The sequence below is a fragment of the Chiloscyllium plagiosum genome, chromosome 3 (assembly GCF_004010195.1).
Source record: "Chiloscyllium plagiosum isolate BGI_BamShark_2017 chromosome 3, ASM401019v2, whole genome shotgun sequence".
Classification (NCBI taxonomy): domain Eukaryota; kingdom Metazoa; phylum Chordata; class Chondrichthyes; order Orectolobiformes; family Hemiscylliidae; genus Chiloscyllium; species Chiloscyllium plagiosum.
The window spans coordinates 127,264,226-127,277,731 of NC_057712.1; the positions used below are offsets into that span (position 1 = coordinate 127,264,226).

General features: G+C 41.5%; 1 protein-coding gene across 7 annotated transcripts in view; it reads left to right on the forward strand.

The window, feature by feature from the left end:
- LOC122548516 (CSC1-like protein 2) overlaps nt 1-13,506 on the forward strand; it is a 211,408-nt gene that overhangs the window by 171,628 nt on the left and 26,274 nt on the right. For all 7 annotated transcript variants that reach the window (XM_043687274.1, XM_043687271.1, XM_043687267.1 and 4 more), the window contains 2 exons: nt 4,161-4,267; nt 7,511-7,597. In XM_043687274.1, the coding sequence (XP_043543209.1) occupies nt 4,161-4,267; nt 7,511-7,597 (194 nt within the window). The remainder of the gene's footprint in view (nt 1-4,160; nt 4,268-7,510; nt 7,598-13,506) is intronic.

Consider the following 13,506-nt stretch of genomic DNA (forward strand, 5'->3'; position numbering starts at 1 on the left):
GCCCCCACCCCAGTCTGACCTATCACCCTCACCTTGACCTCTTTCCACCTATCACATTTCCAACGCCCCTCCCCCAAGTCCCTCCTCCCTACCTTTTATCTTAGCCTGCTGGACAAACTTTCCTCATTCCTGAAGAAGGGCTTATGCCCGAAACGTCGATTCTCCTGTTCCATGGATGCTGCCTGACCTGCTGTGCTTTTCCAGCAACACATTTTCAGCTTTGTTAAGGTCTTAACCCAGGCAAGTTGACTGGCATTCTTCTCCTCAGAAGCTGCCTGATGTGCTGCTTTTCCAGCATCTCTCACTCGATTCTGATCTCCAGAATCTGCCGTCCTCACTTTTTCCTGGTCAGAATATTATATAGAGAAATGACTCGGCAAATGGTTGTCACGCATTTTGTTGATTTGAATCAAGTGCAGTGCATGTACATGATCTTTGTTTGCAAACATCAAGTCTGAGTATTAATATATGTAGTTAAAAATCTCAAGTCGAAGAATATGGTGCTGGAAAAGCACAGCTGCTCTGGCAGCATCCAAGGAGCAGGAGAATAGACGTTTCCAGCATAAGCTTTTCATACGATGTCGATTCTCCTGCTCCTCAGATGCTGCCTGACCGGCTGTGCTTTTCCAGCACCACACTCTTCGACTCTGATCTCCAGCATCTGCATTGCTCACTTTCTCCCAAAAATATCACGATACCAGGTTATAGTCCAACAGGTTTATTTGGAAGTAGTGCTCCTTCAGGTAACTAGTTGGGCGGAAACATAAGACACAGAATTTATAGCAAAAGATCATAGTGTCATGCATTAAAGCAATATATTGAACAAATCTAGATTGCTGTTAAGTCTAACCTGGCGTTGTGATTTTTAACTTGGTCCACCCCAGTCTAACACCAGCACCTCCATGTCATTAATATATGTAGCTTCTAATACAAAAGTGCGAAACACTGAGCGCAACTGACTATCCTAAATTGATGAGGTGTTGGACTGGGATGAACAAAGTTAAAATTCACAACACCAGGTTATATTATTCAATGTATCATATCAGTTGAATGTCACTATGGTCTTGTGCTATAGATTATGTCTTATGATCCTGCCCCACTAGCTACCTGATGGAAGATGCATCGCCCCAAAAGCTAGTACTTCCAAATAAACTTGTTAGACTATAACCTGGTGTTGTGATTTTTAACCTTATCCTAAATTGATTGTCACTGTAACTTTTTGCATATTCAGAATTATCCAGCAAATGTCCAATTCTTGACACGTTTTAATGGAAGCTGAGTATTTGCAAGTGTGGGCTGGTTGGGCACTGTCAGTACTTTGCCTGTTGAACAGCCAAGATGGTGACTGTTAAATATGATCATGACAGTCTTTGGGATGTTCGGCGTCAAAACTGGTCTTTCACTAGCACTGAAATTGACATCCCACACTCCTCATTTGTGATGGGCAGAATGTTTGTTTTTTTTCAGTCTGAAGGCAGTATCCTGTTAATGGTGAACACCACTACCATACAGTGTCAGTGTGAAACTGCTAACTTCACGTGTTGCCCAATGTTTTGACGCGCTTTCCCTTAAAACTGGGCACTTTTAAGACCGAGGGTGACAGGCTTGTGTGTGCATTTTGCAGCAAAAGATGATCTAATCTGGTTAGCCATTATAGTGTAGGATAGCCTTGTTGTGCTCTATTTCAGCGTTGAAAAGTGTGGTGCTGGAAACTTATGCCGAAACATCGATTCTCCTGCTCCTCAGATGCTGCCTGGCCTGCTGCGCGTTTCCAGCACCACACTTTTCACCTCTGGTCTCCAGCATCTGCAGTCCTCACTTTCTCCTATGTGCTCTATTTCAGCATCAAGTTTGTATGGTGACCAAATGGCTCTGGTCATCTTGATGACATTGCAAATGAGGCCAATTGTGTAGTGCATGCAACAGTAGGAACCCCAATATGTATATTGACCAGTGAACGTAGGTTTTCCAATAGAACTGTTCCATTTCAAATGTGAGGTTGATTACAGAATGGAGCCCATTAAAACAAGTTAAAAAAAATTTTGCATGCAGCCGAAAATTCAGAGAGCAGATTTATCAATATGTTAGTAGTATGTAAGCTGTTGGTGGTTAGGTGTCGTGCTGTCAACCACCGGTTTCTCGTGTTATCCAACAAAACGTTTTGAGAGCTAGCAGAGATCCCACACAACAACATCAAAATGGGCATGCATAGTGTCATTGAAACTGAGCTCAACTGCACAAGTTACCATGGTGACAGGTCTGGATTGCCATGATTTGGTGTTGCAATGTACATGTCACTGGCTTCCTTAAGTGGTTCATTGGTAAATGATGTTGCGATCACTGATTCCCCAACCAATGTCATCCTGGGATTATCATTGATCAGAAACTCAACTATATAGCCATGTAAATACTGTTGCTACAGAAGCAGGTCAGAGGCTAGAGATTCTTCGGTGAGCCTCCTGACTCCCTGAAGCCTGCCCACCATCTAGAAGGCATAAGTCAGGAGGTGATGCATTCCTCCACACTTGTTTGAATGAGTGCAGCTTCAACAATGCTCGCGCTTGACACCATCCAAGACACAGCAGCCCTTTTGATTGGCACCACTTGCACAAACATCTATTCCCTCAACCACCACGTTTGGTAGCAGCAATGTGTACCATCTGCAAGATGCATGGCAAAAAATTCAGCAAGGCATCTTCGACAGCACCTTCCAAACCCACGGCAACTTCCAATTCGAAGGACCAGGGCAGTCGATACATGGAAACATCATGAGCTGCAAATGCAGTTAGAAGCCACTCCTCATCCTGACTTGTCACTGGGTCAGACTCCTGGAACTTGCTCCCAAATGGCAGGTTAACCTGTGCAACAGCCAGAAGAAGGCAATTCACCACTACCTTCTCATGGGCAAGTGGAGATGGAAATCTTGCTCAAAACTGGTTGGAGTAATTCACCTAACCTGTCATATAAGATGCAGTGTAATGAGACACATCATCTTTGTGTGTCTTGGGCAGCCTTTGCATATGTGGACACAGTGAACTGAGAGATTAAAACCTATTATGTATTTTACTCAGCGCAGCTCATTGCTCTCGCACAAGTCCAGCAACACTTTTATTAACATGCTTTTTAAGGAGCCCTTGCTTGCAGAAGAGTGTCTGGCGATATAGCAGGCCAATTAACTACAAATTTGGAACAATGCTTAAGAATGGTGTGAATTTTGTTCCGATAATCATGCTTGTTAAGAATGACTATTCCGGTCCCTTTGTCATGAGTACCAATGTCTAGTTTGAGATTTCTCTCTGCCTAGTTATAGAGTCATAGAGATGTACAAAATGGAAACAGACCCTTCGGTCCAACCTGTCCATGCCGACCAGATATCCCAACCCAATCTCATCCCACCTGCCAGCACCCAGCCCCTATCCCTCCAAACCCTTCCTATTCATATATCCATCCAAATGTCTCTTAAATGTTGTAATTGTACCAGCCTCCACCACTTCCTCTGGCAGCTCGTTCCATACACGTACCACCTTCTGCATGAATTTCACTGTTTGTTAGTTTTCCCAGATGCACTCCAATGTCAGCGATACACGAATTCAAGCAGCAAAGGCAGTAACTGTGCAGGTCCTCTCTCACTCTCGCCCTCCGCCCCCGCCGCCCCCCCAATTCCAGCCTCGGGGGACTGTCTGTGTGGAGTTAGCACATTCTCCCCGTATCTGCGTGGGTTTCCTCCGGGTGCTCCGGTTTCTTCCTACAGTCCAAAGATGTGCAGGTTAGGTGAATTGGCCATGCTAAATTGCCCGTAGTGTTAGGTACATTAGTCAGGGGGTAAATGTAGGGGAATGTGTTGCTCTTTGGAGGGTCTGTGTGGACTTGTTGGGCCGAAGGGCCTGTTTCCACACTGTAGGGAATCTAATCTAAAGTCGTCTTTTTTTTTCAATTTAGAAATGACATGGGTTAACAAATGAAGTCAGTGATGGTTGTAGTACATGTCTGTTATGGTTTCGTTGCTTACAAACAGGTTGGTAGGTGGAGGTTACCAGCAGAGCTTGTAACTTGTTCAGGATAATTGTCAAATGACAGTTGTAGATCCTGATTTTTCAACCACTTGACGCCATGCATCAAAAACATTTAAACTGATTTTCTTCTCTATTTCTTTCTTGCAGAATCCCATCATTACGCAGTTTTTTCCAACAGTCCTACTATGGTGTTTCTCTGCACTTCTCCCAACCATTGTTTACTACTCAGGATTTTTTGAAGCACATTGGACAAGGTATTTTCATTGAATTCTGTGTTTTCATTGAGTGTTTCTATTTTTTAAACAAAGTTTTCTGTTCTAGATACATGAAAATGGCAGAAACCTGCTGAGTCAGAGTCCGTTGTTTGTTCAGTGTTTGGAATCTGCGATGAAATCCTCTGTTTGTATCTTTTTTGCTCTGAGTAAGCCAGCAATCTGTGATAACATTTTTGGAGCAGATAGTGTCAAGAATTGTCAGGTGGGGCATTCAGTTCTGCTCTACACAAGTAAAACCTCTGTCTGAACCCACAATCCAAGAATTTCCATGTTCCTCATCTATCTCATTCAATTTTCCTTCCTCTGGCAAAATCATGTTACAGTGGTTTCCTATCTTATGGTAATGTCCCTTGCCTTTTCAAAAACATTTTGTATTACTTTCTCTGCCTGCAAGCTACCAATCCATGTCAACTTTGTTTTTCCAGTCCTTAAAAATGAATCTATGTTCATTTTCCCGTAATTGTATGAATCAAATTTCAACCATTAGCAACAGCAAACAAACAATCTTATGCAAGGTTTGAGAAAGTTTGTAGCTCAGGTTGAGATTTAGGGTGTAGGTTTGATATCCAGACATTTCATTACCTGGCTAGGTAACATCATCAGTGGCGATCTCCAAGTGAGGCGAAGCTGTCGTCTCCTGCTTTCTATTTATGTTTGTCCTGAATGGGGTTCCTGGGGTTTGTGGTGATGTCATTTCCTGTAAGTTTTCTGAGGGGTTGATAGATGGTATCTAGATCTATGTGTTTTTATTATGGCGTTGTGGTTGGAGTGCCAGGCCTCTAGGAATTCTCTGGCATGTCGTTGCCTAGCCTGTCCCAGGATAGATGTGTTGTCCTAGTCGAAATGGTGGGTTTTTTCATCCGTGTGTAGGGCTACAAGGGAGAGAGGATAGTGTCTTTTTGTGGCTAGCTGGTGTTTGTGTATCCTGGTGGCTAACTTTCTTCCTGTTTTATCCTTTATAGTGTTTGTGGCAGTCCTTGCATGGAATTTTGTAGACTACGTTGGTTTTGTCCATGGGTTGTACTGGGTCTTTTAAGTTTGTTAGTTTTTGTTTGAGTGTATTGGTGGGTTTGTGTGCTACTAGGCTTCCGAGGGGTCTTAGTAGTCTGGCTGTCATTTCTGAAACTACTTTGATGTATGGTAAAGTGGATAGGGTTTCTGGCTGTGTTTGGTCTGCTTGCTGTGGTTTGTTCTTGAGGGATCTGTAGACTGTGTATTTTTTTTTTTGAGTATCAGTTCTTCTTGAATACATTGTAGGTGGTTCTCCTCTGTTTTCCGAAGTTCGTCTGTGCTGCAGTGTGATGTGGCTCGTTGGAATAGTGTTCTGATACAGCTTCATTTGTGTGTGTTGGGATGGTTGCTGGTGTAGTTAAGTATTTGGTCAGTGTTTGTCGGTTTTCTGTATACGCAGGTTTGTAGTTCTCCATTGTCCTTTCTTTTGACTGTGACGTCCAGGAATGAGAGTTTGTTGTCAGTTTCTTCCTCCTTGGAGAACTTTATGCCTGAGAGGGTGTTGTTGATGATGTTAAATGTCTCTTGTACCTTGTTTCGTTTGTGATGACAAAGGTGTCAGCTACATAGCAGACCAAGATTTTTGGTTTGATGTTTGGTAGAGCTGTTTGTTCTAGTCTTTGCATTACCGCTTCTGCTATGAATCCTGATAGTGGAGATCCCATGGATGTGCCGTTGGTTTGTTTGTAGATTATGTTGTTGAAGGTGAAGTGGGTGGTGAGGCACAGGTCCACTAGCTTCATGATATTTTCATCGGTAATGTGATTGGTGGTTGGGGTGTGTGAGATGATCTCCTCTTATCTCTGTCAGAGTCACAAAAGACCCCTGTTTGGCTGTTATTCTTTATTGAGCCCTAAGGCCTTCGAGAGATACAACCACAATCCTCCAGCAATACTTTTTTAGTCCTGCCTATCAGATTGTAGCCTGAGAATTTTCAGCAGAAGCTTCTCCATGTCCCTTACAGCATTGCCTTTGGAGTCCTATGGCATCTATTCTTGGCCTTTCAACTGAAGATGTGTACAGCTTCTGATTTGCATAGAGAGCACCTGGCTCTAACTTCCTATATCTTTCTATACTGCTGTCTTGGTGGATTGACTTATCTAAGATTAGGTGCCCAATGAGTAAAATCATTTTCAGCCCTTGTAACAAGTTACATGCACTTGCTGTAATCCCATTGCACTTGTCCAGCCATCATCTCTGGTTGATCTAGATTTTCCTCAACGTTTGACCTTGAACCAACTCCAAATTCTATTTTTTCCACAGTGCTAATCCTCCACCTCTAATATTGTCTTTCTCTGCTCTTATTTCAGCCTATGCATGTTGTTCATTCCATTGCTGTTCTGGTTGGCCCATGATCACCATTTTCTGGAATCTTTCACTCCTCTAAAAATTCAGTATTTTATCCTACATTTTATCCCACTCTTCACCCTTCCCCTGCCCCACCTTCACATTCCATTCTTGCTTTGTTCTACTCCATGTCTGCTTTCCGCCAGCCTGATGACCGAGTTCCTCTGGTGCTGTTGTGTGGTTCTCTGTTACTGTGTCATACCCTCCACCTTCTGGAATTGCCTTCTGGAAATACTCCATCTGTCTTCATTTCAGGCTGTCCTTAATACCCACTAGGCTTTTTGTAATCCATCTTACTATTACCCTTCAACCTGGCTTCCTATTACAGCATCTAGCAAAGAGCATTTTTGCGCTGAATACAGACGTGTAGAGTGGGCTTATGCTCACTTGCTAGAATGAGGACAATAATAGGAAAGTATAGATGTTCGTAAATTAGTCAGAGGGGAGAACTGAAATGTTTGCTTTTCCTCATAGGGAAGTAAAACTAAAATGCATTTGCACTTAAAAAGGTGCTGAGTGCTTTTCAAATACCTTCACTGTTGAACTATACCAAAAATGCAGACAAATTGTACATAACAAGTTCCCACAATTACCATAGCTTTTTTTGGAAAATGATCTATCTTGGTGCTGTTCCAAGGTAAACCAAGTCACCAGGAAAGCACTCCTTTTTATTTTTTGAAATTCTATCAATCACCAAATGGTGACATTCATTGGTTCTGGGGATGCCTTGTCTAAAAGATGGCTATCTCCAATAATATAGAGTCCCCGCTGTACAGTAGTGCTCATGTCTGTAGAGGCTAATATACTATGACAGAGGCTTACAAATTTCTGTGCAGGTTTTAATTGCAGCTGTATCTTTTTCAGATCAGGGGAAAATCGAACCACCATGCACAAATGCTACACCTTCCTTATCTTCATGGTCTTGATTCTACCATCTCTGGGTCTAAGCAGGTGAGTTGGTTCTTCTGTGAAAAAGACAATCTCACATTCAGGAGATTACAGCAATTCTCCACATACTGACAGAATGTAGACGTGTGGGAACAGTGCTGGTTCGTTAGTCTTAGAATGGGAAGGGGTGATAGTTTTTTTTAATTCAACTGATGTGGGTTCACTGGTGAGGCCAGCATTTATTGCCCAGTTAAAGGCAGTTGAGAATCAACCACACTGCTTTGGGTGTGGAGTTGCGTGTAGGCCAGACCAGGTTATGATCACTGCTTCCTTCTCTAAAGAATGTTAATGAACCCAGGTGGGTTATTTCTGACAATGGTTTCATGTCATCATTAGACTCTTAATTCTAGATTTTTATTGATTTGAAATTCCATCATCTGCTCTGACCACATTTGAACCCGGGAACATTTACCTGGGCCTCGAGAGTAATAGTCTAACAATAATACCACTAGACCAATTCCTCCCTTTTGTGACTTTGAATAGCATTCTGGAAGTTGGGCAAGTAGTGAAAATCTTAATTTAATCTCAACACTGAACTGAAACCTCCTATTTTAAACTTGAAATCCGATCAGAACGGAGTTGGGAAAATAAGGGAAAGAAGTGCCCCTTTGTTTCTCTGACTTTTGCATTCTGTCAGAATTGCTTCTTGCTCTTCTACATGACAGCTAAAAACCAAATTAAGCAAAACGCCCAAAGGTGTATCTTAATTATCTGAGCTACATGCAATTTGGTATAAAACTAAAAGATTAGAGAAGTGAATGTGTTTGAGTGGTGTAGGATAAGAGGGTTCTGATTGCTGAAACACCAGCGCCAGTGCTGGGAAAGTAGCGGCTGGCACAGTTGACACCTAGACTGTGCTGCTAATGTTATAGCAAGCTATATAACTGGGAAACTTAATGGCCTGGATGAGTTTGCAGAATGTTTTCTGGATAGTTCTTTGATCAGCCAGTCAAAGAGAAGGCGGTATTACACCTGGTATTGTGAGATGAGATGGGATTATTAATGATCTCTCAATGAAGGTGCCATTAACTAGCAATTAAATCATTATTCTTCAATTTATTTGAGTGAAAGAAGAGTGGATCCAACTCTAGTATTTTAAACTTTAAATAAATTAGATCATGAAAGGAGAGCTGTCTAAAGTGCACTGGAAAATTAACCGATCCTCAAACCTAATAGAGATGCAGTGGCAGGCATTTAGGAGCACATTTCAGAATGCACAATAGATGCAGTAAGAACCAAAAATATCAATGGAAGGACCATGGGTAACACGTTTTTTTTTAAATGTCAGAATTAAATCAAAAAGCATATTGCACAAAGGTGAGTGGCGGGTCAGACGATGGGTCAGAATATTGGAGAAAAGCAAAGAATGACAAGATCAATAAGGAGGAAAAAATTTTAAAAAAACACAAAACTAACGCATTAAGAAAATGTACTGTTTGTCAACGCCATTTTAGATTTGCACAATGTCAGCATTAATCCGACAGAAACTGAATCGGGGAAATTTAAGAATGGAATTTATGACAGATGCATTGAATGGTATTTTGCATTAATCTTCGCGATAATGGTTACAAGTAATATAAATAGCTATATATCATGCAGTGAAAGGGAAGGTGGAACTGAGGAAAACTGCAATCACCTGAGAAAATTAAGGAGCTGTGGGTTGATAAGCCCCTGGGTCCTGCAGTATCTCCTTGTGTCTTAAAAGAAATGGCTAGTGAGATTGTTCATACTTCGCTTTTAATTTTCCAAATTCCCCAGAGTTGGAAAAGTCACAGATTGGAAAATAGCAAGTGTAACACACTTATTTAAAAAGGGAGACAGAAGACTAGAAATCGCTGGCCAACTAGCTTATGTTAAATATGTTATAGCAGGGAGCTTGTAAGAAATTCTAGGTAATCTCTGTGATCATGGTTTTGGGAAAGGGACATAATGTTTAACCAGTTTACTTTAGTTCTTTGTTCACAGCGCATTACTTCCTCTAAGGGGAACTGAAAGATGTACTGTACTTTGAATTTGCAGAAGACAATTAACAAAGTGTCAAATAGAGGGTTATTTAAGAAAATTTTAAAAAATCATGATGCAAGGAGAAACATTGGCAGGGATAGATGTTTGGCTATCTAACAAAGCGGAGAATAGACTGTAATGGGTCACATTCTGCTTGACAAAAGGTAACAAGTGGTTCCATGGTGGGACCTCCATTTTTAAAAAAAAAATCAGTGATTTGGGTTAATATAAAGCTATACAGGTAGTTCTTAAATTTAAGCGCACACAAGGTAGAAAAGTAAGTTGTGAAGAGGACAGGAAGTTTGAAGGATATAGATAGGTTGTGACTGTGAGCAAAGATAAGCCTAATGAAGTATAATGAGAGAAAATAGGAAATAGTCTAATTCGTCAGGAAGAATAAAACAGGTAAAATTTAAATGCTAAGATAGCTAAGCTCTGATTAGCAGAGGGATCCAAGTGACCTGGGTGCATTGGTTTCTAAAGATCAGTACGCAGGTACAAGTAATTAAGAAAGCTAATATTATCGTTTTATAATGAAGAACAATGAACACAAAATTGGGGATCTATCCCTTGGTTGTACAAAGCATTGGTGAGACTGTATCTGTACACTGTACACACTGATGATCTCCTTATTTAAGGAATTCTTCAAATTCAGAAAAAGCTTATTAAATTATTCTAGTGCTAATCACCCATAGCTGCTTCAACAAAGATCTTCCATCCATCCATCGTTAGGTCAAAAGTGTAGACTTTTGCTGATGATTGCACAAGGTTCAGTATTATTTGCAACTCCTCAGATACCGAAGCAATGTCCAAATGCAACAAGACCCTGCACAGTATCCAGGCTTAAGCTTAAAGGTAGCGAGTCTCACACTCACCACATAAATGCTAGGCAATAACCATCTCCAACAAGAGATGATCTAATAATTGTCCCTTGACACTCAATGGCATCGCAATCATTGAATCTTGAACCCTGCCCCCAGCCCTCCACTATTGTAAGGTTGCCATTGACTAGAAACTGAATTGGAGTAGCTATATTAAGTACAATGGCAACCAGAGCAGAGCAGGTCAGAGTCTAGGAATCCTGCAGTAGGTAACTCACCACCTGACTCCCCAAAGCCTGTCCACCATCTGCAATGCACAAGATCAGAGTGTGATGGAATATTCCCCACTTTCTGAATGAGTGCAGCACCAAAAATACATAAGCCTGACACTCTTCAGGTCAAAGTAGCCTGCTTGATTAGCACCATGTCCACAAATATCCACTCCCTCCTCCACCTTGGCCCTGTATCCCACTTACACTGCAGGAATTCATCAAAGCTGTTTAGACAGCATCTTCCATTTCCACAAGTCAGACAGTTTCATACAGTGTTTATTGAATGCCTGGCCTAACATGGTTTTAAAAATAAGAGTTCATTGTGTCCACAGGGGCACTTGAGTGATAGTAAATGAGGGTGAATGGAAAGGTCATTGCCATCAGCATTAAGATACTCAAGTTTTATAATTAGACAACACACTGAATAAGATAAAATGTGGAACTTGAAACAATAAGGTTTTGGCTTAGGCTTGCAAACAGTGTCTTGTAAGTGTTGGGAGAATTTTAGAAATCATTCTCTAAATGATAAAGCATGAGGCTCAATCCCTTCTACCAGGCCTGATTTACATGTTATGCTTCTTGTCCCCTCAAGGTTCTCTCAGACCCGTGCAATAATCCATTTTGAGAGCTCATTCTTTACGGCGATCCATGAGAAAGCCTCAATGTTTGTTGTTTGCCTCTGCCTTGCAAAAAGTCATTTTTGGCTAAAACTTATATATCCATTTGGCCACACCTTAACTGGGATTAGAAACTCATAATTTGGACACTTGTATATAAAAATAGGTATTTATGTTACAGTAGAGTTTAGGATACATTTTAAGGCTTCTGTCAGTTTTCTTAGAGAGGTTTCTAATCAATCTGTGCATCCTGATCATCAGGACAAAAGTATAAAATAATAGATTCTGCTTTATGATGTTTCTTTAGATTTGAGCTATGGGGGAGGCTGAGAGGTGACCTTAGCGGTTTATAAAATCATGAGGGGCATGGATAGGGTCAATAGACAAGCCCCTTTCCTTGGGGGTGGGGGGGGTAGCAGAACCTAGATGGTGTCAGTTTAGAGTCAGGTGGGGAAATATTTAAAAGGGACGTAAGCGGCAACTTTTTCACTGATAGTGGTGAATGTATGGAGTGAGCTGCCAGAGGAAGTGGTGGAGGCTGGTACGATTACAACATTTAAAAGGCACCTGGATAGGTATTTGAATAAGGAAGGGTTTAGAGGGATATGGGCCAAGTGCTGGCAAATGGGGTTAGATTAGGTTAGGCTATCTGGTCGGCATGGATGAGTTGGACCAAAGGGTCTGTTTCCGTACTGTATATTTCTAGGACTCTAAATAAGACAGTCAGCTACAAGTTCCCATAAAGCCACTCATCATCCTGAATTGGAAATTTAATGCCATTCCTCAGTATCATTGGGTCAAAATCCTGGTACATGGACTGCAACAGTTCAAGAAGGCAGCTCGACATCACCTTCTCAAGAGCAGCTAGGGTCAGGCAATAAAAAGCAGATGGGACTTCAGCCCAGGCCTCCTGGCTAAGAGGTAGGGATATTAGCACTGCACCACAACAGCCTACAATAAGAAGTCTAAGTATTTTGATTCAACTTATTCAGATATCTTACAACACACTTCTGGAGCTGGTTGGGGCGTAATTATGGGCCTTCAGTACCAGAGGCAGGGATACTTTGCTTGTAGCCACTGATATTTGTTGTGGTGTTCCAGTGGTGTCAGTATTAGGAATGCAGCTGTTCCTGAAGTATGAACAGAAGAACTAGGAGCAGGAGTAGGCTGCCCGAACCTTTGAGCTTGCTCTGCCATTCAATAAGATCACTCATGATCTTTTCGTGGATTCAGATCCACTTGCACTCTCACCATATCCTTTGATTCCTTTATTGTTCAAAAAAATCTACCTTAGCTATAAAAATGTTAACTGAATTTGTGTCAACTACTTCACTGGGCAAGGAATTCCACAGATTAACAGCCCTGTGGATGATTAAGTTCCTTCTCAATTCAGTCCTAAGTCAGCTTCCTCTAATCTTGAGGCTATGTCCTCTTGTCCTAGCTTCACCTGCCAATGGGAACATCCTTATCTTATCTATTCTGTTCATAATTTTATGTTTCTGTAAGGACCCCTCTCAATCTTCTGAATTCCAATGAATATAATCCCAATCTACTCAGTCTTTCCTGATAAACCAACCCCCTGAACTCTGGAATCAACCTAGTCAACCTCCCTTGCACCCCCTCGAGTGCCAGTACACCCTTTCTCAAGTAAAGAGACCAAATGGCACACAGTAATCCTAGTGTGGCCTCACCAGCACCTTGTCAGGTTGCAATATAACCTCTTGGCTTTTAAATTCAATCCCTTTAACAATGAAGGACAAAATTCCATTTATCTTCCTAATTACTTGTTGTACCTGCAGACCAACCTTCTGTGATTCACGCAGGAGGACACCCAAGTCCCTCCACATAGCAGCATACTGCAACTTTTTACCATTCAAGTAATAATCCTTTTTACTACTATTTCAACCAAAATGTATAACTTCACATTTATTTACATTGTGTTCCATCTGCCAGACCTTTGCTCACTCACTCAATATTTCCCTTTTCCCTCTGCAAAGTTTTACAGTTCTCTGCACACTTTGCTCTGCCACTCATCTTAGTATCATCTTCAAACTTTGACTCCTACATATGATTCCAACTCCAAATCATCTATGTAAATTGTAAATAATTGCAGTCCCAACACAGATCCCTGAGGCACACCACTAATCACTGTTTGCCAGCCAGAATAGCACTCAATCCTCACTCTTTGCTTCCTGTTG